Source organism: Bos grunniens, chromosome 22, assembly GCF_055505025.1.
Source record: "Bos grunniens cultivar Pamir isolate PY7600 chromosome 22, Bosgru_T2T1.0, whole genome shotgun sequence".
Classification (NCBI taxonomy): domain Eukaryota; kingdom Metazoa; phylum Chordata; class Mammalia; order Artiodactyla; family Bovidae; genus Bos; species Bos grunniens.
This window is the reverse complement of record NC_141186.1, coordinates 52,671,643-52,698,739: the sequence shown is the minus strand read 5'-3', so window position 1 is coordinate 52,698,739 and position 27,097 is coordinate 52,671,643. Positions and strand designations below refer to the sequence as shown.

General features: G+C 49.3%; 2 protein-coding genes across 17 annotated transcripts in view; one reads left to right on the top strand and one right to left on the bottom strand.

The window, feature by feature from the left end:
- Positions 1–10,478, top strand: part of KLHL18 (kelch like family member 18) — a 126,727-nt gene extending 116,249 nt beyond the window's left edge. For 7 of the 16 annotated variants that reach the window (XM_086368324.1, XM_086368325.1, XM_086368326.1 and 4 more), the window contains 2 exons: positions 254–365; positions 1,091–4,367. In XM_086368324.1, coding sequence (XP_086224450.1) covers positions 254–365; positions 1,091–1,477 — 499 coding nt within the window. In that variant the 3' untranslated portion in view covers positions 1,478–4,367. Of the gene's footprint in view, positions 1–253; positions 366–1,090; positions 4,368–5,202; positions 5,479–6,676; positions 6,785–9,089 lie in introns of those variants that run through there. The other 9 variants (XR_015151724.1, XR_015151730.1, XR_015151729.1 and 6 more) reach the window with 8 other exon arrangements.
- A 2,658-nt stretch (positions 10,479–13,136) lies between these two features.
- Positions 13,137–17,651, bottom strand: LOC147348582 (15 kDa protein B-like). Its single transcript, XM_086368346.1, has 4 exons — positions 17,009–17,651; positions 16,227–16,328; positions 14,460–14,552; positions 13,137–13,858 (listed from the first exon to the last, which is right to left on the bottom strand). Exons 1-4 carry the CDS (start codon positions 17,186–17,188, stop codon positions 13,718–13,720), a joined length of 516 nt encoding a protein of 171 aa, XP_086224472.1. The 5' UTR covers positions 17,189–17,651; the 3' UTR covers positions 13,137–13,717.
- Between the last annotated feature and the right edge of the window lie 9,446 nt (positions 17,652–27,097).

Below are 27,097 nucleotides of genomic sequence, written 5' to 3'. Positions count from 1 at the left end.
GTATCAGGGAGGAGCAGATCTGTCAGAAGGCCTTGCTTGGGCGTCCTGACTTTGAGTGTGTGAGCCTGAAGCTTAAGCGAAGGGCGGCAGCCAGAGTGACCTGAGCAGAGGTGGTGGAGGAGGCCATAAGAATTGGGGGGATCGTCCAGGGTAGGACAGAACACAGCACAGCTCCTCCAGATCCTCTGCTGTCTTGGGAGGGCAGGATCCCCAGATCTCATGGCTCCCTTTCTCCTTTGCCTCTTTCCTGAAGGTGGACAGTGGTGACCCCGATGAGCTCGAACCGCAGTGCTGCGGGGGTTACAGTCTTTGAGGGCAGGATCTACGTGTCGGGCGGCCACGACGGTTTGCAGATCTTCAGCAGCGTGAGTCTGGGTTCCTCCTGGGCTAAGGGCACCTACGCTCCCTTTACCTGTGAGTGTTATTTTGAAAGGACATTCTTTGGAAAAAGGCTCAGCCTGGCCACTGCTAGGGAAAGTGTCATCTTGGGGCCTCAGGCCATCTGCCATGTGCTCTGAAATGCCGCCTCCGAGTGTGGGAACCCATGTGCACAGAGAGGGTTAGAGTGTGGCCTTAGCATTCTCACCCCAACCCTGGTCAATTCCTCAGTGAGCAGCGCATGAGACCTGCTGAAATTCCTGCCCAGAGGAAGTGCAGTCATAGACAGAGTGGGAACTTTCAGACAGTTGCGTTCTTCTGGCCATTTGACTTGAAATTGCATTTATTTTAAAAAGAGCTCCAGAGCCATTGAGTGTCATTCCACCGTCCATCAGGGCTGCGGGGGAGCACACAGTGGGGATCTCGGGAGACCCCGCACTCCCGCTGCTCTGTCACCACACAGAGCGAGCGCATCACGGGCAGCTCTTTGATTTCTTTCTGTGGGTGTAGACAGAGCTGGTGAGGCCAGGCCATCTCCCTGTCGCCCATCCCTGTCATCTCACAAGCCCGTGTGCAGCTGAGGAACGTGGGCCTGGGGGCCAGGGCCCAGCCCGGCAGAGCTCCTCGTCCCCCGAGCCTCTCCCCGGGCGCTGAGGGCAGCCGGGCCGCCGGCGGCCGAGCCTGGGCCTGACCGCCCCTCTCCCTGCTGCAGGTGGAGCACTACAACCACCACACGGCCACGTGGCACCCGGCGGCCAGCATGCTCAACAAGCGCTGCCGCCACGGGGCCGCCTCCCTGGGAAGCAAGATGTTCGTGTGCGGGGGCTACGACGGCTCGGGCTTCCTCAGCATCGCCGAGGTGTACAGCTCAGTGGCGGACCAGTGGTGCCTGATCGTGCCCATGCTCACGCGCCGGAGCCGGGTCTCCCTGGTGGCCAGCTGCGGGCGGCTCTACGCTGTAGGGGGCTATGACGGACAGTCCAACCTGAGCTCGGTGGAGATGTACGACCCAGACACGGACCGCTGGACGTTCATGGCCCCCATGGCCTGTCACGAGGGCGGGGTCGGTGTGGGCTGCATCCCTCTACTCACCATCTAAGGCGCAGGGGTGGGCCGTGGTGGGGCAGGGATCTGGTACAAACACGGGCAGCACTCCCTCCCGGGGACCGTCCCCCTGGGGAGAGGTGCTGGCCAGACGACAGGGTGAAACGGGAGCTCGCCGGAGGTCCAGGGTTTCAGGTGCTTGAGTCCTCCCTGGCTGTGCAGCCCTTGTGATCTTCAGGCCTGGGTGACCAGGATACACAGCGGGGGACAGAGCCCCTGTGGGTCCCGCCGCCGGCCGGTGACAGAGCGGCTCGGCCGGTCCACACATCCACGGGCTCCATCCAAGCCCACCTCCAAGCTGCCATAGCTCCGTGGGCCGCCCCTCTGCAGAGGGCTTTCCATCTTGACAGTCCTCGCCCACCGCACGCCAGCCGTATCGTGGCCAGTTTGCGATGGGGCAGCTGCAGTGGCCGAGGCCACTGAAAACTGTGGGATGTGGCCGGGGGAGAGGGACACAGGCCAGAGGTCCTCACTTCGAGCCTGCAGCATGGCAGGGCCAGCTGCACACGGGCCCCTGTGCCTCCTTCCATCCAAGGGCCCCGAGGATTCTTGTCTACATTGCTGAGCAAGCAGGGAGAACAGAAGCTTTTCCTGTGTCTAATTTTGGGATTGCCATGAGGTCTTTTTCATCTTATTCGAGAGAAACCGAGAGAGAAGGAAAAAAAAAAGATACTTGAAAGAAACTGAAGGAAAGTTAAAGAAACATTTGAAAGAAACTGGAAGGAAGAATACTTTTTTCAAGTGAGCTTTTTTTTTTTTTTGCAAGAAGAAAACATAAAAGACACTAAAGGCAGTTACGTGTTTAAATGGAAAACCGCCACCCGCCATGAAAAGGGTGGTATCTGCTCCCACATTCTTCGGATCCCAGGGTCCCGAGGCCTCGAAGGGCACGCGGGGTTCCCTCTGAGCCCTTCCTCGCGTCTGGAACCAGTGCACTCTTACCCAGTCCTGCAGCACGGTGCTCACAGGGTTTGTCTCCACACCCACTGTCAGAGGACTCTTTTAATCGTAGGCTTAGCGAGTTGGCTGAGTTATCGCCGCCTTTCTAGGTGGGAGCTCCCAGCTCATCGCCGGGGCTCCGCGTGCCCGGTGGCCCCCTCCCGCTGCCACCGTGGAGCCCGTGCAGAGCGCCACCCCCCCGCGCCCCTCCCTCCCTTGGCCGGCAGGAAGCAGCAGGTCTGGCCAGATGCTCATTTGCCCACCTGTCCTCCTCGGATAGTTTTCCTCTTCGTGACGCTTCTGGGGCACGTCGACCGTTCGTACCTCGAGAACCTAACCAGGGACTTGGTCCTTCCACCAGCCCAGGGCTGGCTTGGTCCAGCCGCCGCCTCTCCCCCGCCAGTCGGCTGCTCCCCCATCCACTCGCCAACTCCAGGGGTCTGGCCTCCCCTCCAGCCCTTGGCAGACCGACCAGCAAGGTGGACCTTTACACTCTCACAAAGCCGGCTTTACGACCCAAGGAAGTAAAAGCCGAAAGAATCTCTTGCTGCTGCAAAGAACAGATTTTATATTTCTTCCTATGATCTTAGCAAACGACCTCTTGAAGAGACTCCACGCTCCTCCTTCGTCCTCCCTGGATAGGACCTTGACGTTGCACAGCGGAAAACCGACGGGAGGACACTTCTGTGATCGGTGCGCTGGGCAGGGGAGCTGTTCCTCAACTGCTGCTGCCAAAAATCAGGTTTTCCTAAAATGCTTCCAGTAGAGACTTAAGAGAGGATACGTTTCCAACGCGAGATTGGGTCTCAGGGTCCCAGTCTCTACTTGGTTGGTCTCCTGCCCATCGCCGCATCTGCCCGGGTGTCCTGGAAGCCCATTCAGAAAGGCACAATGTGGCATTCTGAGACATCTCTCCTACCCTGGGACCAGGAGGCTTACCAATGTGTGCAATCGCCATGTTTCCAGAGGAAGTACCTTTGACACCTGCCACTTAGGTGGAGCTGGGCCTTTGCTAAAAGCACCCGAAAATGATGTTTTTATTTTAAAAGACTAAACAGTCTGATCCAGTTTAAGCCCAGGCTCACGGTGGAGCTCTAGCATTTCTCACTCCCTGTTTGCCTCTCAAGGTAGACTTGGAAGGAGGGTGGGGTCCGTGTTTCCTGTTAAGAGAGGAGTTTCCGATGCACATCTTCTTCTTATAAGCCCCTTCCTTTTGTGAATTTGCAACAGCACTGACAAGCCTGAGTTGTGAATGTGTTAAGAATCAGCAAGGGGGCCTCGCCAGGTCCTTAGGATGCTGACCCAGATTTTGCCATCGGGGTTGAGAGCTCAGTTTCCCACCATCTGCCACTCTTGCGGTGACCTTCCTATGCCTACCCCCACTTCTCCAGGGCGGAGTTACACTGCCGCACCTGGGCTCAGTGTTTCCAAGTAAGGTGGAGCCAGTGCTTTGACTTGGGTTCTGAGCACAAGCGAGCCGACACCAACATTTCACGCTCTCCACAGTAGGTTCCTCGGTCTGACGGTCATAACTTTTCACAGGTGGCTGGTCTGACCCTTTGGTGTTGGAGCCTTTCCAGGAAAACCATGAAAAGACATCACCCAGAGATACTGTGGAAGGGATGTGGGACAGACACTGTGAACAGTAAGCCTTGGGGTCCAGCCCAGCTCTGAGCAGAGGGCTGTGGCCTCAGCTGTCCTTGGGTATTTTCCCTTAGGTAATAACACAAGGAGCCTTCTCTTCTGGGTTTCATCTGAGAGCAAAGCCAGGATGGGAGCTGAAGACCAGCCTTTTGACTTGGCCACAGAGATGTGAGTAGGTAGGAATTCTGACTCTCCCTCCCCCCAATTTATTGTTTCCCAGAAAACCTTCATTCCTTTTATTTATAGAACGCATGTCTTTTGTGTTAAGAAACCAAAGAGAAATAAAGAGTACACTCCTAATACCTTCTTGCCCTTCCCTGATTTATTTATTTATTTTTAATTAGAGGTAAATCATATTTTTATTGTAATTCAGTGAAAAAATATTGGACAAAGTGAAAACGTTTCTGTGGAAATAAGAAAAAAGCCCAACTGGATGGCAGATGTAGTTTTCAAAGAGACGTGTGTGTATTTTATAAGAATGGGTTCCGATGAAAAAATACGCAAAAAACTTCATGAACATGTTGCATGTTTGCTCCTGTCCAGATCACCCCTTTCTTGGATCTCCCCACTGTTCTTCACTCCCTGCCCTAAAACTCCACAAGAGTTCCTCAGCAGAATGTGACTGGCCTGTGAGTGCCTGGAACCAAAACACCCAGCTCTTTTTTTTTATACTCCAAGCCGGAGGTACTTAGCTTTGGTGCACGTAGAAGTCACTGGAAAGTTTTTAAACCACAGATTGACCCCTCCCCAGAGACTGGTTCCCTTGGACTGAAGTACAGCTCAGGTCCTTATGCAGACAAGTCTCCGCCGTGGTTCATAGGCTTGCCCATGTGTGAGAACCGGGCCCCTGTGTGCAGTTTCCACTTCCCCGGATGGAGCCACGTTCCACATCTGTCTTCCTGAGACTGCACGCTGGTTACTGTGGCGGTGGGTCTTAGGAAACTCTGCATTCACACTCTTCCTAAAGTCAGCTGTTGGCGAGTCTCATCCAGGGGGTGATGGTTACACTCTCGGATAACAATTAGAAGTTTTTGGAAGGGTATGTCACCCACATTCCCCCACCAGCACTGTTGATTCTCGCTCGGGCCTCTCAGTAAGTAACCTCCATGCTCAGGCCCTTGTGCCTGTTACTTCCAGGTAACGTGGCTCATTTTAGCATAAAGAAATGATCTCAAAAGGTCTGAGCAACTGACCTGATTTATCAACTAACCGATAGTATTGTCAAGAACCGAGGCCAGATCTCCATGCTCACTGTCCAGTTCAGCTGGGGGAGCAGTGTCTTTGTCCTCTGGAGCAGCTGATCCTGCAAGCCCCCAGCGTGAAGGTCTGCCGCCCAGTACCGTGACGGGCCTTCGAGAAGCAGGCTGAGCAGCGAGGGAGAGAGAAGAAACCGTGTTGTAATTATGGAAACAGGTACCTTTATGTCGAAACAGGAAACCAGATTAGCTGTGGGCTCTGGGCTGTGGGAGAAAGGCCAAATGCCTGTGATGTGCTAACAGCCCTTTCCATGTAACCTACACCGCTTTGCTCAGAACCACAGGGTGGCCCAGGGAGCTCTAGCTCGGCTCATCTGCTTGACTTTCTGTTTCTCTGTTGTTGTTCACTGAACTCCTCTGCCTTCACAACTAGCAACAGAGCCCACTCCTCTTCACCCCAAAGACCAGCAGCACTGGTTTTTACTGCTGCTCACAATAACATAGTTTTACCCAACCGGAAAATGGCAGGGGAATCTCACGGTTCTCACCAGTTATCTCCCAGGCTTACTGTTCCTTTTTCATCTCAAGTGATGACACAAAATGTTTTTCTCTAATGGAGCTCGGTTCCCTGTTTAACTCACTCTCTCTAGGTTTGCAGTTCAGGGTGAAAATGCAAACCACCTAGCAGGGCGGAGAAGGCTGCTGTGGTCTGGCCTCTCTGGCCGGCCCAGGACGTCTCCTCCACGCTTGTTTCTAACAACCCCAGCTGGACAGTGGCCTGTGTGCTTGTCTCACCCACGAGATGGTGAGCTCCTTAACAGTCACCCCTATTGTGTGCCAGCCCCAGACACACAGAAGAGACACGACCATTATTTTCTTGAAGAACTTGAGGGCAGTCAGGTATATGCAGATCCAAAGTTCACCTAATCATGCTTCCTAGTTTCCCTTTGTTTTGAATCACTGGGTTTTTAAAAATAATTTTAATGAGGTGTAATGTACTCACTCATTCTAAGTGTGCAGTTCAATAGTTTGTAGTAAACGTGCAGAGTTGTGCAACCATTGCCGCTGCCCCATGTTACGATATTCTCATCACTCCATGAACTTTCCCCATGCCCATATGCAGTTAGCCCTCATTCTCACCCTCATCCTTGGGCAACCACTATTTTGCTTTCTGTTTCTATGGATTTCCTTGTTCTAGATGTTTTGTATAAATAGGATCATACAATATGTGGTCTTTTGTGTCTGGCTTCTTTCCTTGGAATACTGTTTTTGAGATTCATTGATGGCATAGAAGGTATTGGTAGTTTGTTCTTTTTATGTTATTGTTCCTGTGAATAGATTCCACTGTATGCATATACCACATTTTGTTTATCCATTTTTTTCCACCAATTGATGAATGTTTAATTTGTTTCCAGCGTGGGGCTTTTATGAACAGTACTGCTCTGACGTACAAGATTCTGTGCACATACATTTTCATTCCTCAGGTAGATTGCTAGGAGCAGACTTCCTGGATCATACATACGGTAAGCTTATGTTTTAACTTTTTAAGAAACTGACAATTTGTATTTCTCTCTAATGGCTAATGGTTTTTGAGCATCTTTTCATGTTCTTGTTAGCCATTTGTATATCTGTAATAAAATATCTACTGAAAACTTACCCTTTGTAAGTTGGGTCATATGTCTTATTGAGTTAAAGAATTCTTTACATATTCTAGATACAAATCCTTTATCAGATAAATGATTTGCAAATATTTTCTCCCAGCCTATAGCTCATCTTTTCATTTTCTTAATAGTATTGAAGAATAATATCTTAATAGTGTTGTAGAAGTTTTTAATTTTGATTAAGTTTAGTTTTATAAATTCTTTTATGGATTGTACTTTTTGGTGTCATATCTTAAGAGTTTTGCCTAGCCCAAGGTCATGAAGAAATTCTAGAAGTTTTATAATTTTAGCTCTTGTGTAGGTGTAGAATCCATTCAAGTTAATTTTAAACTTCATTTTGTGTCTCTGTGTGTGTGTGTCTGTATGTGTGTGTGTGTCTGTGTGTGTGTGTCTGTGTGTATCTGTGTGTGTCTGTGTGTTTGTGTGTCTATGTGTGTGTGTCTCTGTGTGTGTGTATCCATTTGTCCCAGCACATTTGTTGCAAAGACTATCTCTTCCTCCATTGAATTGCTTTGGTACCTTTGTTGAAATCACTTAACCATAAATATAAGGGCTTATTTCTAGACTCTCAGTTCTGTTCCACTGATCTATATGCCTGTCCATGAGCCAATACTATGCTGATTGTATGGTACTGAGTTTTCCAGCATTAAAGTAAATCTTAAAAATAGATAATGTAAGTCCTCCAGCTTTGTTATTTTTAAAAATCCTTTTGAATATTTTAGGTACTTCGCATTCCTATTAGCTTTTATAGGCCAGCTTGTCAGTTTCTACAAAAAGCTTCCCGGGTTTTTAATAGATGCTGTGTTGAATGTAGAGATCAATTTGGGGAGAATTAGCATCCTGACAATGCAGTCTTCCAGTCCATGAACATGGAATATTTGTCATTTGTTTAGATCTTCCTTGATTTCTCCCAGCAATATTTTCTCATTTTTGAAGGGTTGCACTGCCTTCTGTTAAGTTGATCCTAACTGCTTTTGTGTTTTATGCTGTGTGGGTGTAACTACACTGACTTAATTTTATTTGGGGAGGTGTTTTTTGTTAGTGTATAGAAATACCATTGGTTTTTTGTATGTTGATCTTGTATCCTGTGACGTTGCCAAACTCATCCATTAGTTCTTCTTTCTTTCTTTTTTGGCTGTGCTGCACAGCTTGAAGGATGTTCCCTAACCAGGGATTGAACCTGAGCCATGGCAGTGAAAGCCCCAAATCCTAACTACTAGACCACCGGGGATCTGCTAACTACTACACTACCAGGAAATTCCCTTTAAAGTCTTTATCTTTAAAAAAATTTTTTCACATATGTGTATTCCTTGGGATTTTCTATGCATATGATATTCCATCTGTGAATAAAGATAGTTTTATCTTTCCAATACAGATGCCTTTAATTTTTTCCTGCTTTGTTGCACTGCCTAGAACCTCCAGTATAGGGAGTTCCCTGCTAACCTAGTAGTTAGGACTCAGAGCTCTCACCACCATGGCCTGGGTTCAGTCCTGGTTGGGGAGTAGATCCCACAAGCTGCATGCTTTGGCTGAAAAAAAAAAAAATAGAAAAGAACCTGCCGTACAGTGTGGTGTGTAAATGCCACAGATAGACATGGTTGCCTTGTTCTCAGTCTTAGGTAGGAAAACGTGGTCCTTCACCAGTGAATATGTCAAGCTGTGGGGTTTTCATCAGAGACCTTTTTCAAGTTAAGGAAGTTGCATTCTGTTTTGTCATGAATAGGTATTAGATTTCATCAGATGCTTTTCCTGCACCTATCAGCTTTTCCTGTCCTTTCAGCTGTTAATACGGTATATAACATTAATTGATTTTCAAGATACTGATACAACATTGAATTCCTAGAATAAATCCCACTCGGTCATGGTGTGTAATCCTTCATATGTTGCTGAATGGCTTGCTGATACTTTTTAAAGGAGTTTTTTATAATACATCTGTGTTCACTAGGGCTATATTCTGTAGTTTTCTTTTCTTCTGATGTCCTTGGCTGGTGGTACTGGCCTCATAGAACGAGTGAAGTGTTTCCTCCTCCTTTATTTCTGTAAGAGTTTGTAAAGAATTAGTATTATTTTTTTTAATATTTGATAGAATTCACCAGTGAAGCCATCTGGGCCTATTATTTGAAGGATGATTCTAAATTTATAATTCAGTTTTTTCACTTGTCTCCAGGTGCCCTGAGGGTGGATACCCACTTCTCTTAGGAGATTGGAATGATTGATGTTTCGATACAGCATGAAAGAATCTCAAAATAATGATGCTTAGTGAAAGAAGCTGGTCAAAAAAGGAGGACATTGCTGTGTGCTGTGTCTTGGTCTGTTCAGGCTGCTATAAAAATTACCAAAGACTGACTGGCTTATAGACAGCAGAAATGTATTTCTTGCAATTCTGGAGGATGGGAAGTTCAAGATGAAGGGACTGGCAGATTCAGTGTCTAGTGAGGCCCCGCTTCCTGGCTCACAGACAGCCACCTTTTTGCTGTGTGTCTTCACATGGCGGGGATGGCACGCGAGCTCTCCACAGTCCCTTTTATAACATCAGTTATTCCAGAGCCCTCGTGACCTAATATCAGTACATCCCAAATGCCCAGTCTGCAAATACCATTACTTTAGAGGTTAGAATTTCAGCATGTGAATTTTGAGGGAACACAAACCTCCAGTCTATAGCAGATTTCCATTTATACAGAACTCTACCCAGCACGTCATGGCAAATAGATGAGGAAGCAATGGAAACAGTGACAGACTTTATTTTCTTGGGCTCCATAATCACCATGGACAATGACTGCAGCCATGAAATTAAAAGACACCTGCTCCTTGGAAGAAAAGCAGTGACCAACATATTAAAAAGCAGAGACATTACTTTGCCGACAAAGGTCCAGACATCTAGTCAGAGCTATGGTTTTTCCAGTAGTCGTGTATGGATGTGAGAGCTGGACCATAAAGAAGGCTGAACGCGGAAGAATTGATGCCTTCAAACTGTGGTATTGGAGAAGACTGTTGAGAGTCCCTTGGACTGCAAGGAGATCAAACCAGTCAGTCCTACAGGAAATCAGTCCTGAATATTCATTGGAAGGACTGATGCGAAAGCTCCAATCCTTTGGCCACCTGATGGGAAGGGCTGACTCATTAGAAAAGGCCCAGCTGCTGGGAAAGATTGAAGGCAGGAGAAGGGGACGACAGAGAATGAGATAGTTGGATGGCATCAGCGACTCAATGGACATGAGTTTGCACAAGCTGCGGGTTGTTGAAGGACAGGGAAGCCTGGCGCGTTGCGGTTCACAGGGTCACAGAGAGTCAGAGACGCCTGAGGGAACAACAAGTAGAAAATGCAAACTAATGCAGCGACAGAAGTAGATCGCGGATTGCCTGAGGACAGCAGGGCGATGAGGACTCAGAGTTTAACGGGTGTGAGGAGACTCTGGAGGGGTGGTGGGCATGTGCACTATCTTGTGGGGATGGTTTCACAGATGGACATTATGTCAAACTTATCAAATGTATACTTTGAATATGTGCAAGTTATTCTGTGTCAACTGCAGCTCAATAAAGCTGTTTAAAAAAGAAAGTTGGACACTGATTTGCATTGTGGCCTCTAAGGCCCCAAGGTTTACCGTCTCTTCTGGGGCTCCAGATCCTGGGGTGCAGTTCAGGCCGAGATGATGAGGGGACCTGTGGACTCCAAGGGCTCTGTGGTCTCCATCACGTGGAGATAAACCCAACTTAGCAGGTCCTTTGCTCAAGTCTAACACAAGCATTTTCCTTGATATAACGTTGTCTTCAGATTTACCTTAAAGGCTGTACAATATGCAATCCAGTGAGTATAACACAGATTACTTAACCATTCCTCTGTTGGCTGGGCACTCAGGCCATTCCCTATTTCCAAGTAGCATAAATAAAACTGCCAGAACAGCAATATTGCTTAATTACTGTCTACAATCCTAGATAGTAATTTACCAATACATTAAGTTCTTAACATGTTCATACACTCTGATACTACTTCCATTCTAGGAACTTATTTTTATCTCAACATTGTTTAAAAACAAAACAAAAAAACGGGAACAACTTCAACAGCAGGAGTAACTTAAATAAATGGAAGTCTAGTCACCCAATGGAGCATAAGACAGAAAAAAGGAAAAAATGTGACCCAATAGGGACTGAAGTGTATTGGCTGATAGGTTAAAGGAAAATAAGCTGGTTGTAAAATGGGACATAAAATGACTATGGTCATTTTTTCTTTTAAAAATAAAGCTCACATCATATCTGTCTATGGTGATGGTGGTTTAGTCACTAAGTCCTGTCCAGCTCTTGTGACCCCATGGACTGTAGCCTGCCAGGTTCCTCTGTCCATGGGATTCTCCAGCAAGAATACCGGAGTGGGTGGCCATTTCCTTCTCCAGACTTAGGAATTGAACCTGGGTCTCCTACATTGCAGGCAGATTCTTTACCAGCTGAGCTACAAGTATCTGTACAGGGAGCGAAAGTTGATTTCTGCAGCCGTTTAGATGTTAACCTAGAGGTCTGCTCACCCATTGTGTTCCCATGCCCAACCCCGGTGAATTCTCCCTTCTCAGTCTTGCTCTGATGGCTCTGAAGACTTTCAGAAGCTGCCAAGGCCAAGAGGCTGAGCTGTGTTTGGCGCCTTGGTGCTGTCTCAGGGCCTGATCATGCTGGGACTAGGAGAATGCAGCAGGGCAGCCCAGCAGAGCCTGGTGGCTGGTCCCATAGGCCTGCCTCTCACTTGGTACAGTATGATGGGCCAGCTTCCCCAGACCGCGTGTGATGCAGCATTGACCGCCACAGATGAGTCTTGAACTTCCGGGGAGAAGTTGCTGAGCCCCATTACTGTCCAGGGCCCCACAGAAGACCTGGCTGAGGCCTGTGAGTATTCTCTTGGGGATGGAGGTCAGGCAAGAGAGTGGTAGACGGTGTGCCTTAGCTGCTGGCACCTTCTGTGGGGCTACAAGGGCCTTCTCCAGGTGAACATCATCACCCCACCACAGGGAGAGATGGTCTGAGGTCTAGTTTATCCTGGTCCACCCAAACCTGCCCATTTCCCACCTGAGGGTCACTCCCTCAATTTAGATTTAGATTACACGCTCCTAGATTTAGATTACAAGGGGGTTGGAGTGTAGACTACAGTCGAGTCAACCAATTTCCTTGAGGCGTAGTTTTCTCACTAAAAGTTGCTGGTGATGCATGCACCTTGCAATACTGTTCTAAGACCTGAGAAGTGTGTTTCGGTTCACTGGGAAGTAGCGTTCATAAATCATGGCTATTATCATTAACAGGAGTCTTTGGCTTCCCTGTGCTGTGCTTAGTCACTCAGTCATGTCCGTCTCTTTGCAACCCCATAGACTGTAGCCCACCAGCTCCTCTGTCCATGGAATTCTCCAGGCAAGAATACTGGAGTTTGTGGCCTCTCCTTCAGGGAATCGTCCCGACCCAAGAAGTGAACCAGAGTCTCTGGCATTGCAGGCGGATTCTTTACCAGGTGAGCTACCAGGGAAGCCCTGGCTGAAAAAACCCATTCCCCCGAGGGGCTCTACACTATGGCCCCTCAAATGAGAGGGTTTCCCACAGATATTTCTCTAGCAAAGATTTGAAAAAGGGGGCCTACTGGTGAGAAGAAAAGGGCTCTCGTCCACTCAAGTATTTACTGAGCAACTGCCATGTGCCAGGCCCTCTTCACAGGGCTGGATGGATCAGGAACTGAGACCAACTCTCCAAAACCAGACTCTCCCTGAGAGACAGCAGAGAGTCTGAGCAGGGCTCACGTCCTTGGGTGGATGAGGCTGCCATCAGCTGGATTGGGCACTAAGAAGGGCGGTCTGGAGGGAAGATTCTGAGTGGGTGGCACCCCAGGACATCCATGGGGAGGCGTCTATGAGGCCATCTGATGTGCGAGTCTGGGGATCCAGAAGAGGTTCTGGCTGGAGCTTCATGATAAAGAAGGAAGAATAAAAGTAGCCGAAAGGAAGGAGAGGTGGTTCCAGAATAACCTGGGGGCAGGTTACTTTGCCTTTGAGCTCCCAGCATGGCCCTCAGATGGCGCCCCTCATTATCCCGTTTCTCGTCACTGCCACTGCCCTGACCGCAGGGAGTCTGTGTGCCCAAGGTGCACGGTGGAATCTCACCCCCAGGACCTGCCTCCTTGGTCTCTTCCTCCTAAGTCCAGCTGGTTCATCCCTGGCACTTGATTCATTCACTTATTCACATCATCGTTCAACTTAGAAACGTTTTATTGAGTTTCACTCCTGGCGCTCTCAGCATAGGATGCCCTGGCACCCTCTTGGAGGTGCTAGATACATGAAGGGACATTTCATTATCACAGTGACTGAGCAGGGAACAGGGGCACTCAGGGTCCTGCCCAGAAAGAACTGCCCTCCTGGGATTCAGGAGCACTTGGCAGAGAAACTCCCTCCCCAGCCCCCTGCAGCTGGCACAGGAGGGCCCCGCTGGGAGGAGAGACAGTGCTCTGTAGCCCAGGACGCAGCTGGTACTTGCCAGCGTGGTTTGAGGATCGTGACGGCACCACGGTCGAGGGAAGGACACGTGCTGCTCAGGGAAGAGCAGAGAGGCTTCCTGGGGGAGGTGACTTTGGACCTATGCCTGGAAGGATGTGGAGCATCCACAGACACGGGATGGGCAGGAATTCCCCGGCAGAGGGAAGCAGGTGTGCAAAGGCTGAGGAATATGGGTGGGCTCATTTGCAGGCCAGGGAGTGCTAAGGGCAGCAGAGGCAGAGAATGGGTGGGAATCGCAGGTCGCTGTGGGCTTGCAGGGCATCCCTTCCCTTCTCCAGGCCTAGAAATTCCTCAGGATGTTGGAGATGATCTCGTACTTGGCTCTCTGGTACATGTCCCTGACCGCCGGTGGCAGATTGGAGCTGTCAAGTTCTGGAGGGTCTTCCCCAGCAGACCCAGCAGAGCGCCTCTCCCGGCGGGGCTGCAGAAGTGATGCCGCGGTGAGCGCCCTCATCGATCGCCCACCCCCCCCCCCCCTTCCTGTCCCACGTGCGGCCCCTCTCTCCCCAGGTGGGGATGGGTCTTGAGGTCCAGGCAGTGACCCTGGTGATGGTGCTGGAGGGGTCCCCAGTCAGGCCCACTCCCAAAGCCCAGAGGGGCTAGAAACGCCTGCCACTCTTGTCCACCCCGGCTATTGCACTCACTTACCAGGAGGCTCCACCTCCGGCTGGTCTTCCCAAAAGTGGGATGGGGAGGCGGGTTACCAGAGCTCAAGGCCCAGAGAACAGCCGGTGGAAGACTGAGTCCCCTCCCAGCCCCAGGAGGAGACCATCAGTTCCTGCCCCCAACCCCTTCTGCCAGAGGACTAGCAGTCAATCATCAAGGTCTGGCCACGCCTCTCCCCTCCAGACTACTTGAGTTTAGACCGGTTCAGTTTCCAGGTCTAAGGTCTGGGACCTCCAAAACTGAGGTTCCACGCGCCTAAGTCAGTGGCCCGGATGAGGGACCCTCGATCACTGGCGGTCACCAGGCAGAGCGCCTCTGAGACGGGAACTGGGGCAGGTGAGGGCGCAGGGGCTCACCTCCGGCTCCAGCTCACGGTCCGGAACGCAGTTGAGAGACAGGAGGCGGAGTTGCCGCAGCATGAAGAAGGAGCCGGTGCAGTTCCGCTCCTCCTGCCGGGGAGCAAGCACACAGGCTGTAGCAGACGGCGCCCTCGCCCAGGTCCCCCGACTCCCGAGCTCCAATCCACCCGCTAGACGCCGGAGGGAGCAGCGGCCGCTGGGGACACCCGGGCAGGCTCCGTGCGCGCCCGATAGCATTAAGGACTTTCATGCAAGTTCTTACACGGGAAAGGGTCTCCATAAATTAGCCGAGAGGGAGTTATATTGTTTAAAACACTCGTGTGTACATCAAAAAGGTACCGAAGATGATACACCAACAGTTAATGTTGTCTCCTGAGTAGTGGGGTTGCAGATTTTTTGTTATTTACTTCGCTTCTCTAAATTTTGTTAGTTTGCTATAATAAAATATTTTCCTAATATTAGAAAAGCAGTTATCTGTTCAGTTCAGTCCCTCAGTCGTGTCTGACTCTTTGCGACCCCATGAACCGCAGCTCGCCAGGCCTCCCTGTTCATCACCAATTCCTGGAATCCACCCAAACCCATGTCCATCAAGTCGGTGATGCCATCCAACCATCTCGTCCTCGGTCGTCCCCTTCTCCTCCTGCCCTCAATCTTTCCCAGCATCAGGGTCTTTTCAAATGAGTCAGCTCTTCGCATCAGATGGCCAAAGTATTGGAGTTTCAGCTTTAACATCAGTCCTTCCAATGAACACCTAGGCCTGATCTCCTTTAGGATGGACTGGTTGGATCTCCTTGCAGTCCAAGGGACTCTCAAGAGTCTTCTCCAACACCACAGTTCAAAAGCCTCAATTCTTCGGCGCTCAGCTTTCTTTATAGTCCAACTCTCACATCCATACATGACCACTGGAAAAACCATAGCCTTGACTAGACGGATCTTTGTTGGCAAAGTAATGTCTCTGCTTTTTAATGTGCTGTCTAGGTTGGTCATAACTTTCCTTCCAAGGAGTAAGCGTCTTTTAATTTCATGGCTGCAATCACCATCTGCAGTGATTTTGGAGCCCAGAAAAATAAAGTCAGCAGTTATCTGGGTGGATTATAAAAGCATCAACAAAAACTAAAATATAATTTATGGTTTTCAACTGTGGTGTTGGAGAAGACTCTTGAGAGTCCCTTGGACTGCAAGGAGATCCAACCAGTCCATCCTAAAGGAAATCAGTCCTGAATATTCATTGGAAGGACTGATGCTAAAGCTGAAACTCCAATACTTTGGCCACCTGATACAAAGAACTAACTCATTGGAAAAGACCCCAATGCTGGGAAAGATTGAAGGCAAGAGAAGGGGACGACAGAGGATGAGATGGTTGGATGGCATCACTGACTCATGGACATGAGTGTGAGTAAGCTCCAGGAGTTGGTGATGGACAGGGAGGCCTGGTGTGCTGCAGTCCATGGTGTCGCAAAGAGTCAGACACACCTGAGTGACTAAACTGAACTGAGGTGGATTATGGTCCCCCTTTGTTCTTTCTCTTTTAATATTTAGTTGCTTCTTTAGCATGTATTGCTTTTCTAATAAGGATGGGCAAATTGTAGTAAGAAAAAGCCATAAGGAAAAACCCAATTTTTTAAAAAAGCTTCCACAGTCAAACCTCACCTGTCTGTGGGTGGGTGGAAGCAAACTTGGCCTCCGGGAAGGAGGTGAGAGAGAGGGGAGATTCCTTGTCCTTCTCATTGGGGCGGGGAGCCAGGGGATGGATGGGAGACTCACCCCGCCCTCCCTGAAAGGACACTGTCGGGACCTTCGGCGGTACCAGAGCAGGAAGCACACAGTCTCTTTAATCCTGAAATTGAGCGGGATCGTGGTGGAGTTCTAAAGAAGCAGGAGAAGAGTCACAGTCATCTCCCTTTTACACAGGAGAGAACAAAGGCAGGGAGGAGAGAGATCACAGTTCCAAGTTGACAGGGCTTGCCCAAGGTCTGCAGTTCCCACCTAAGAGAGGCGGCTGCTTCAAACAGCCTCAGCAGAGACTGAAGGCGCGCACGGCTTCTGGAAACCAGAGGAGGCCACCACTTCATGGCTGGACCACCTTGAGGGGTCACCTCCCATCTCTGCACCTCAATCTCCTCTTCTGGGACAAAGGACCTAGAATACTTGCCTTGCACACTCAACTGCCAGGAGAGAGGTAAGGGGGTGGGAAGGGGGACCCTGGAAGGCCCTGCTGAGGTGCCTTCTGGTGGGACCAGTCTGGCTCCTGTCCATCCTTTGAAACAGCTCTGCTTACTCCTGAGTGCAGGACTGGACTCCCAGACCCCACATTCCACCCTTGGGCAAAACCCAGAATTGATCAGCTAGCCAGCTGTCAGGCTGGAGAGAGATTCCAGTCTCTGTTTTACCTTCTGAGTGGAGAAACATCATAGTAATAACAGCAGCATCTGCTGTTAACCAAGCACTTTGTGCCTGTTTGGGGCACTTGCTCCTGCCTGCTGGTCTCACGGGATGCTGTGAGGTAGGTGGTACCCACTCCCCGGGCTTGAGCCCCTGACCCTCACCAAATCAGGTGGCGGCGGGGTGCTCTCCAGCAGGCCAAAGATGCGCTGTCCTCGCCGCCCCTGGTTGAAGAACTTCAGGGCCTGGGTGACGATCTCTTCATAGCTCAGGCCACGCTGGGCCACACAGGCCACGGCTGCCAAGCCTGCCACCAGTACCAGCGCCTTCCAAGCCCCTGCCATCGTCCCTTCTCGGATCCTCTGCCACTTGTGACCCCCTTTAGGTGGTAATCACGCAGCCTTGCCCAAGGCCTGCTGGCGACATGCGGGGGCTGAGGCCTTCCTGAAAGGGGCCTCTCTTTTCCTTTGCTAGGCACCCGGTGTTAGCCAACAGTCCAAAATACCAGTGACTAAGAGGCAAGGAGGATTGGGCAATTGGCCTAGGAGTGAGGCAGCCCCGAGCTGGGGGCAGGAGACCGGTGCGATGCTGGGCACGTCCCTTCACTTTGGCCTCAGTGTCCATCTCTCCCCCAACCCTGTGCCACGGGGAGGCCACCTCTGGCTCTGACACTCCAGGACCCTGTGCTGTCTCTTGCCTGGTTGGTGTGGTTTGGTTCCAAAACAGCTGCCTGGGATCCATGAGTTCTCTGTGTGACCACTTCTCAGCTGAGAGCACAGACAGATGGTCTGGTTGAAGGCTGTACTCTGGCTGACACCTACCATGTTGCATATATTTTTAAAATACTGATTGTTGTTGTTTTAGTCGCTCAGTCATGTCCAAGGCTTTTGTGACCCCCTGGACTGTAGCCCACCAGGCTCCTCTGTCCATGGGATTGCCCAGGCAAGAATACTGGAGTGGGTTGCCATTTTCTCCTCTAGGGGATCTTGCCCACCCAGGGATCGAACACACATCCCCTGCGTTGGCAGGCAGATTCTTTACTGCTGAGCCACTGGGGAAGCCCTAAAATACTGTCAGTCCTTAAAAATCTGGATGCCTGATTTAATTCAAAAAAAATCATAAGATCTGACAATTCATGGCTCACTAGTCCCTGTCATTGGGTTTGATGGCAGCAACCTCTCCAGGGAGAGCCTCGCTGCCCACATCCCCCAGGCCAATCCCTGCAGGGCAAAGAGGGGAGGCTGTCCCCAACAGGATCGGGGTAGGGACCCCTGGCTGTTGACACAGGTGGCCCCAGGCAGCAGCCCACAAGGGGAGCCGCAGGAGCCTCCCCCTCCTCCGAGGGCTCCCATTTTCCTCAGCTCCCTGTTACTGGGGCCAGGGTGTTGACTTGCCAACCGCCCTTGGTTCTGGGTTCCTGTTCCACAGGAGACTCAGAAACTGGGGAGGAGAGGAGTGGCTATGGTGTTCTCACTGAAGCCCGCCAGTGGGGAAACCAAGGCACAGAGCAGCCCACCCTTCCTCCAAAAGCTAAGGGTGGAGCTGAGAAGGACAGAGCCAGAAGTAGGGAGAGGGGGCAGAGCACAGAACAGTCTTTGGCAGACCCAACAGGTCCTCAAAGGCCTGAGTCTCATCATCAGATCCATGCAGCCGTGGCGTATAATGGTGAAAAATTAGAGACAATATAAACATGCTTCAAGAGCAGTTTGGTTAGAGCACTCAGGGTATTCCTACTCATGGAATACTGTTGCTACTTGTTGGAATACGTATCCAGTTATTAGCGGGATTGCATTCATCAAAGGTTCTTAGCTGGAGAATGAAGGTTCTGCTGCAGCTGATCTCGTGTCCGTCCCAGGAAGTGTGATAAGGCGAGACGGCAGGTGATCACTGTAGAATCCTATGCTCTTCCTATGAAACGTCCTAATTTCTCCTCCGAGTTAAAATGCAATTAGAATCTGTGTGGTAAAAAGGAAAGTGCATTTTTAATTTTCTTGCTCTCAAGAAAGCTTTCCCCTAACTGTTGGGGGCCAGAGTGAGGCACTCGGCCCGTGGCAAAGGTCATGAGGAAGGAGGCTCGACATACGCAAAGGTGGGATCGAGCCTCAGAAGTCCCCCTGGAAATCCTCGAGCATCTACCCCCATAACCAGAGCCTGCCTACTTTACTACTTTGTGCTCATCTACACCTCTGACTTTACGGGGGGCTGTCCCCCACCACCTCTTTCGGAGAAGGAGTTAACTTAGAGCTCCAGTTAATAAAAACTCCTGGGTGTGACAAGAGTGTTTTAACCTACAAACTCCTCTGAAGGTTCTCTAGCCTTCCTGACAGGCTTGTCCGGCCACATGTGATTGCTCACAGCCTCCCAACCGTGAGAGGCACGAGATGCTTTAAACCTTCTAAAAACAGGTTCCTTAGAAAAGTTAGAAAACTATTAGTATAAGTATAATGGGCTGATTAGAAATTGTATTGGTGAAGGGTTTTTCATTTGTTTAGCCAATGTTTGTTGCTAAGTCTCCACATCTCCTGCCCTTATACACATTAATGAATATATAGAAGAAATAAGTATTAACCTTTGATATTAATCACATTGGACCTTAGGCTAAGTAAAATCTTTCCTTAAATAAAACCCACTATACCCTCACCCTATAGGAATGTAACTTTATTTGGGTGGTGTCTGTTTTAAGAATAATCACCACTGGAGAAATAAGTGTCCCGGTTGACTGACCGCTGTCACAAGGAGAGGGTCATAAATTGTCAGCAGGCCCCCTGGCCAGAAGATGATGTAACACCCCTAAGACCTCTGTATACATTTGTATGAAGCACCTGACTTTGATAAAAGTCAGGACTGCTGACCCCGTGTGACTTTTGCATAACATCTCAGTGTATAAAAGTAGACCACGGAAAATAAAGAATTGGGATCAGTTTCTCGAAATACTGGTCTCCCCATGTCGCGCTTTCTCTCACTCTGGCTGAGTCTCCATCTGGAGCGTGGAACCCGCCATGCTTACTAATTATGCCTGGGCTTCTAAGATCCAACCGGGGAGGCCTCAGTGTCTCCTGTCCTTCGGGAGAACGGAAGGACGCCTGCGGCCTACGTAAGTGGTGCAAACTTCTTGTCTTGAAGTTTTATTGGTCTCCCGCATAAACCAAGCTACTCAGCCTCTTTTCTCCACTGAATTTTCCTACTGAGCTATCCTTATTCTATTACTCTTTATATCTTTAATTAATATCTAATTGAAGCTATTGTATCCTGATCCTCGCCGACGCCGTCCCCGCTTCGAATACCCTGGATCAGCCGAGGCTTGGACCCCGGCACCTAACCTTCACACTGGCATCCTATCTCACTTTCAAGTCCTCAGGAGGACTTCCTCCCCAGGCCTTCCTACGCCCTCATCTCTGCTTTCTTATTAAGACACAACTTTCTTCATAGCACTTGCTGTTGAGTAGCAACAGTGGCTTATTGTTTATTTTATTTCCCACTTTGAGGGTAAGCTCCTTGAAAGCTGATTGCTTACCCAGCGCTAAGACGAGTATCTGGCATATAGTAGCTGCTCAGTAAATGCTGGCTGAGGGAATAAATGATTTTACCCTTGAAGGATTTTATGCATAGCTCAAAGACCAGTTCCTCGTACCCCACACATTTCCACCCAGTGTGGCTCAGCTTGATGGCAGCAAGCTTCTCTGACACTCAGAGCATCCGGAATGGAATTTTGTTACAGCCAGGCCTCTTTTTTCTGGGTGTCTAGCTGCAGCACGTATTCCATTTCTGGTACAACAAGTTGACAAGAAGCAAGGATTCTCAGCTGGGGAGATTTTGCCCCTGGACCCCCAGGACAATTGTCAATGTCTGGAGACAGTTTTGAGTGACACAGCTGAGGAGAAGGCGCAACTAGCACCTACTGGATACTGCTGATCACCCCACAGTGCATAGGGCAGCCCCCCCAAGGAAGAACGGTCCAGCCCCAAATGTCAGTGCTGAGGCTGAGAAATCCTGAGACAGAGCAGCACACCTGACGAGCACATAGCAACTGGACGGATCGGTCTTAAACACACGGTGCTTGGCCAGAGAGGAAAGAAATAGAATGAGATCTGTAACAACCCCCCCGCCCACTTCTCTCTAGCCATGTGTATGCGTGGAAAATACATCAGAATACATCCTTGAAACTGATTAACATTTTATAACACCTCCAAGGCCCAGGTAAAAATGAATGATGGTTGAGAGGGCAGAAAATGGTATGGGAGGGAAAAAAGGCAGAGAGGGGGCTTGCACAGACCAACACAGCCCCCACTAAGGTTCGGTTCCTTTTACAGACAAGTGTACACTGGTCAGTATCCATGACAACATCACTAGCAAGGTGCCTGAAAGGATGTTTGCTAAAATGTTAGTAATGATGACCACTGTGCTTTTCTCTTATGGAGCTGGCAAAGGATTCTGAGGTTTGTTGTTTTTTTTTTTTCAACTTTATTATTTGAATTTTTTTTTTTTACAATAAACATCTTTGTTTTACAAAAACCACAAAAATATTTTTATTTTTTAAAATTATTCATTTTAATTGGAGGCTAATTACATTACAATATTGTAGTGGGAAAACAACAAAAATATTGTTAAAATACTCATATGGAGTCTATGTTTTATTCCATATCTGCAACTGTTATTTTTTAAAGATGAATGGAGCTCTTTTTATTGAGATGAAATTCACATATCATAAAATGTGCCCTTTCAAAGTGTACAACTTATAACATTTTCATCCTCCTAAAAATAAACCATGTGCCAGTTAGCAGTCACTCCCTGTTTTCCCTTCCCCTTTGCCCCTGGCAGCCAATAATCTTCCTTCTGTCTTTATGGGTTTCCTTTACTGGAACATTTCATGTAATTGAAATCATAAAATATGTGGTCTTTTGTATCTGGCTTTGTTTACTTAGCATCATGGTTTCAAGGTTCATCCATGTTGTAGATTAATTCCTTTTTATGACTAAGATTTCATCATATGGATAAACCACATTTGTTGATCCATTCATCAGTTTATAGACATTTGGATTGTTTCCACATTTTTGCTTTTGTGAATCATGCTACTATGAATATTCACATACTAGTTTTCTATGTGGACATATGTTTTCAGTTACCTTGGGCCTATACTTAGGAATGGAATTTCTGGGTCATATGGCAACTCGGTTTAATTTTGTGACGATTTATCAAAGTGTTTTCTGAAGAGCCTGTACGGGTTTACACTCTCACCAGCAGTCTGTGGTATCCCACATCTTGCCAACAATTATTATTGTCTCTCTTCTTATAGCCATCCTAGTGGTGTGAAGTGATATTTCATTATGGTTTTCATTTGTATTTCCCTAAGAGCTAATGACATTGAATATCTCTTCGTGTCTGTTTATATATCTTCTTTGGAGAAATGTCTCTGCAAATCCTTTGTACAATTTTTAATTGGGTTGCTTGTCCTTATATTGTGGAGTTGTTCACATAATGTTTTTAAAATTAAAATGTTTTAGATTTCCATTGGAGGGAAAAATACCTCCAGTAAAACCAAGGCTTTAGATGTGTAGAATATTTCTTCAGGGACCTTGCAGACCCCCATCCCATGGCTCCCCATCAGCCTGAGAGGCTCCGGTTGTCCCCAGCCCTAATCAGTGAGGCTGATGAGGCCTGGAGAAGTTAGTAAGGATGCCCAAGTTACACAGTTGAGTCCTGTGTAGAACGATGGGGAACTGGGAAGTTTTACCTTGAGGAGAGGGCTGACAGGGTGACTTTGATTCCCTGCTCTGTCTCTGAAAGGCTGCCACGAACAAGAGGACCAGACTGTTTTTGTGGACTCAGAGGACAGAGACAGAACCAAAGGTTGGATTCCCAGGAGGAGACATGTCAACAAGAAAGGTCTCAAATCCAAGACAGGTCCCCTTGACAAAAGCTGGAGTGTGGCGTGGTGGAGGAGGCCTGGGAGACGTTGAACTGAGTCTGGAAGACCACTTGGCAGGGAAATTGTAGGAGACTTGAAGGGTCATTTGACACCTGGCTTCTCCAGCATCCATTTCCCCTACCCCTTCTTCCTGCCAGTCAGGCCCAGTTCCCCTTAGAGGATCTGCATGGTTCTGGGAGAGTAAAACTCAACTTGGTCCATGTCGAGAGAACCTGTCATCTCTCCACCACGACTGGTGATGGGATTCAGGGTGTGCATGTGATTAAGCTGCCCCACTTAGAATGCATCTCTGAACTTTCGGTGGGAATACTAGGCACTTGCCCTCCTCCTGGAAATAAACAAGGAAGAGACAAAGAAAACATCTTGGGATGTGAGGTAGGCCCCTAAGGATGAGGTCAGCACCACAGAAGACAGAGAGAAAAACAGCTCCTTATGACATCACTGAGCTGCTGGGTCACACCTGGCCTGAAGGTGGAGGGCCTCTGGATGTTACCGTTTAAGCTACTTTGAATGGGCTTTTCTGTTACTTGCAACATGTTACAACAAATTTAGGGTTCAAACATCCAGTATAGAGGCATAAGGACAGTAGCCTTTATAATCCCATCAAATCGTAAGACTGACATGTCCAGAGGTTTGAGGTTGGATGGCATAGTCAGGGCTGGGAACTCAGGTTGGGGGCTCTTCAGTGGGAAAAAAAAATTGGGATTTTTTTTTTTTTTTTTTTGACAGGTAGACTTTACAGAGTATGAGTTCAAAAGGTCACACTCTGTGATAGCCACATAAAAATCCTTCAATAATTTGTGCTCAATAATTGACCTAGAGCAATGCAGAATACAGCTGTCTGAGCCCTGCCTCAGCTTCAGGATTCCATAGATCTGGGTTCACATCCCACTGCTGCCACGTCTCCACTGCTGCTTGGCCAGTCTCTCTGGGATTCAGTGTTGTTGTCAATCGCTGAGTTGTGTCCGACTCTTTTGCGACCCCACGGACTGTAACCCTCCAGGCTCCTGTGTCCATGGGATTTCCCAGGCAAGAATACTGGAGTGGGTTGCCATGTCCTTCTCCAGGGGATCTTCCCGCACCAGGGATCGAACCCACTTCTGCACTGGCAGGTGGGTTCTTTACCACTGCTGGTATTCAGTATGTCTCATCCTTGCAGCGGAGATAACAACCTTACCTTGTAAGTGCGGTGAGAGGATTAAGGCTAATGTGAGTGGAGGCAGCTCAGGTGTGGTGGTTTTTAGGGCAGTGATAAGTCAGATGCAGCTGAGACCATTAGTAAGCACGGAGCTCCTAACCCTCCAGTCTCTGACAGAGGGACTCAATTTTGCAGAGAGACCCTGATTACAGGGCTGGTCGGTGAAAGTGCCAGGATTCCAACCCCGGGTCCCAGGGTCGTGTCCTCCACCGTGCCGCTCTGCCTTCAGCCTGGGGGCTGCGTATCTTACTCCCTGGATGCTGGGAGCTGAGCTGCAGAGGGTGAGGGCAGGATTCCACGTATCCAGCAGGTTTCTCCAAGACCCACCCAGCCTGTGACTGGACCCTGGGGCCCGAGGTTGGAGCAGGGCATGGGTGAGGCTCTGGAGGGCAGCTGGGGGTGCAGGGAGCAGGAAGTGGACACTCCAGGGAAATGTCTTCCACCTGCTGGAGGTACGAGATCCCATTTGAGTGACCGTTTCCACTGCACATTCTACTGGCCAGAACCACAGACAGCTGAGACCCTCGATTCCTCCTGAATGACCCCATGGCTTCCATGCCTCCTTGAAATGTTTGGAGCAAAAAGCCTTCACAAGGCCTTAAATAATGAAGAAAGAAGCCTGGTGGGATATTGGGCAAGCTCTGCCCTTCACGGGCCTCAGCTTTCTCCTTGCTGTAACAGGGTGGTCAGGAAGGGGACACAGATTTCAGAAACTCTTAGCCCTTGCCCAAGTGACCTGTGCAAGTCCAATAGGGTGTGGAGAAAGTTGCTGTGGCCACCTTGGTCCCCCGGGGACACACATCTGATGTTCTGGAACCAGCAATCTGGATATAAGCTGCCCCAGAGACACAGAGACTTCTGGGAAGACTGTGGCCTCAGTCCCACAGGGTGACCTCAGTCCTGAGCCGGCAGGTTTGTACCCCCTACCCTGCTCTACCCCCCGCCAGGGGGTGCCACCCAGCCTCCAGGCTCTCACTGCCAAGGCCAGAGTGTCTCAAAGTTCTGCCCCATGTGGCGGTGCTGCCACTCACAGCCTGGCACCATGCAGTCGGGAGGGTGTGTCTGGGGCATCCCGAAGGCCCTATCTACCCTGAGGCGCTCCCTGGCAACGCCTGAACGAGGACATCTGTCCTCAGCAGGGGAGGAACAAATCCCCCGTTGCCCTCCTTCCACTCACAGGCACCCCAAGAAGTAAACCTGGTTCTGAGCAAAACAAAACACGTCCCTAATTCCCAATCTACGGGGCTTTGGTGCCATCAGTGACTCCCAGGAGTGCAGCTGCGTCGTTACAACCCTGTGGCCTTGCTGCCATCTGCTGGCCAAGTAACTTGGCACTCGGGAGAGGTTCGGTTTCGTGACTGGGCCTCAGAGATCCCCAACCTTCTTCATATTTGCAAACCTGTCTTGTTGGAACCTTTTCTATAGGGAGAAAGTAACCAATTCCTGGAGGGCTCTGGACACTCTGGAGGGAGGAGCAGCTACTTCTTCGCTGCTCTTTCTGAACCAGGGGAGTAGGGGGCCACCTCGGTGTCCCCTCCCCGAACGCCAGGAACACGGATGTTGGCTGAGACAGAAGAGACACAGTGCGATTCTTCTGCCTCTGGCCTCTAGGCTGCCAGGTCTGAGACCGGGAGACCTCCCATCTTCCCTTCACCCTTCTTCTCTCCCTTCCCTGGCCACACCAGGCCTCTCCTCTGACCTTCCCTCAGAGGCTCCATGGTGTTTGGGGCAGCCTCTTTCCCCTCTCCTTGCCTCAGTCTCCCCACCTGTAATGCAGTGATTCTGGATTCACATCTAAGAAAGGTGGCCCCAGGGGAGGACTCCATGTTTCCTGTTTGGTGGCTATGACCCTTCTTTCTGGACACACCTCCTGGTGTTCCCTGGGCAGGAGTTGGTCAGATGTCCTGAATACCCTGTATTCACACACCCAGAAATTCCATTGCTGGGGCACCGAAACATAGGGAGTTGTCAACTGAAAAAAAAAAAAAAGGAACAACCTAAAAGTTGAGAATTATGTTTTATTCAGAAGCCTCACTGAAGACTTAAGCCTGCAATGTAGTCTCTCAGCTCGGAGGGACTGTTCTAAAGATGTAAGGGAGGAGCCAGAATGTATGAGGTTTTTTGTTTGTTTGTTTGTTTTTTGCTGAGGAAAAAATGTGCAGTTGGCCATCCAAGGGCTTCCCAGGTCGCACAGTATTAAAGAATCCTCCTGCCAATGCAGGAGATGAAAGAGAACGTGGGTTCGATCCCTGGGTTGGGAAGATTCCCCTGGAGTTGGAAGTGGCAACTCACTCCAGTATTCCTGCCTGGAAAACTTCAGGGGCAGAGGAGCCTAGTGGGCTACAGTCCATGGTTGCAAAGAGACAGACACGACAGACACACAGACGCATGCACGCCATCCAAAGATTACTGCTAATCACAAAGACGGACACAAAGATCTCAAGTTAATGATTTGAGAGCTTTTCTACATGGGAAGATGCCAGAGGGTGGGCTTGTTGAAATCTTTCCTTTGATAAGCATGCTATTTAGGGCCAGTGTCCTGCTGTTCTCCATCCTGAATCTCTCCCGGGGCACGCAGGGGACCGTGGTGGCTGATGGCTTTGTGGTCACAACATTCTTCATTTACTGAAATGGCAGGTGACAGTCTTTGTTCACAGCGTCAACACGACTAAATCATGTCAGTTTCCTGTAGCGGTGGCACCAATTCCAGCCTCGTTTGCAGCGCGTGAGAGGTCCTGTGGCTCCACGTCCTCACCAACACTGACATACTCATCCATTAGGCTCATTTGTCCCATGAGCACAAAGTGAACTTTCCCTGCAGTTTGGGTCCCATCCTCGTGGTTACTGATGAGGTCTGACATCTTTCCATGAGTTTTTGGCTGAGAACTTTTGAGATTTATATATTGTAGATGGTCCTCTTTCTTGCTTATGTCTCACAGATATCTTGTCTCGATTTGGTCTTTCCATTGTCTTTATGGTGTCCTGTTTTAACTGCCATCTCATATACTGTATATTGTTCATTGTGTTAATATCTAACTCCCCCATTAGACTGTAATCTCATGAGGGCAGACATCTTTGCTTGTTTTATTCAGCAGTGCCTAGAACAGTGTCTAGGGCACAGTGGGTATT

Coding starts and splice junctions, on each gene's coding strand:
- LOC147348582 (XM_086368346.1), bottom strand. CDS start 17,188: ATGGCAGGGGCTTGGAAGGCGCTGGTACTGGTGGCAGGCTTGGCAGCC. Junction 14,553..16,226: donor GTCCTTTCAGGGAGGGCGGG/GTGAGTCTCCCA, acceptor GCTCCCCGGCAG/GAGGAGCGGAACTGCACCGG. Junction 13,859..14,459: donor ACCGTGAGCTGGAGCCGGAG/GTGAGCCCCTGC, acceptor TCACTTCTGCAG/CCCCGCCGGGAGAGGCGCTC.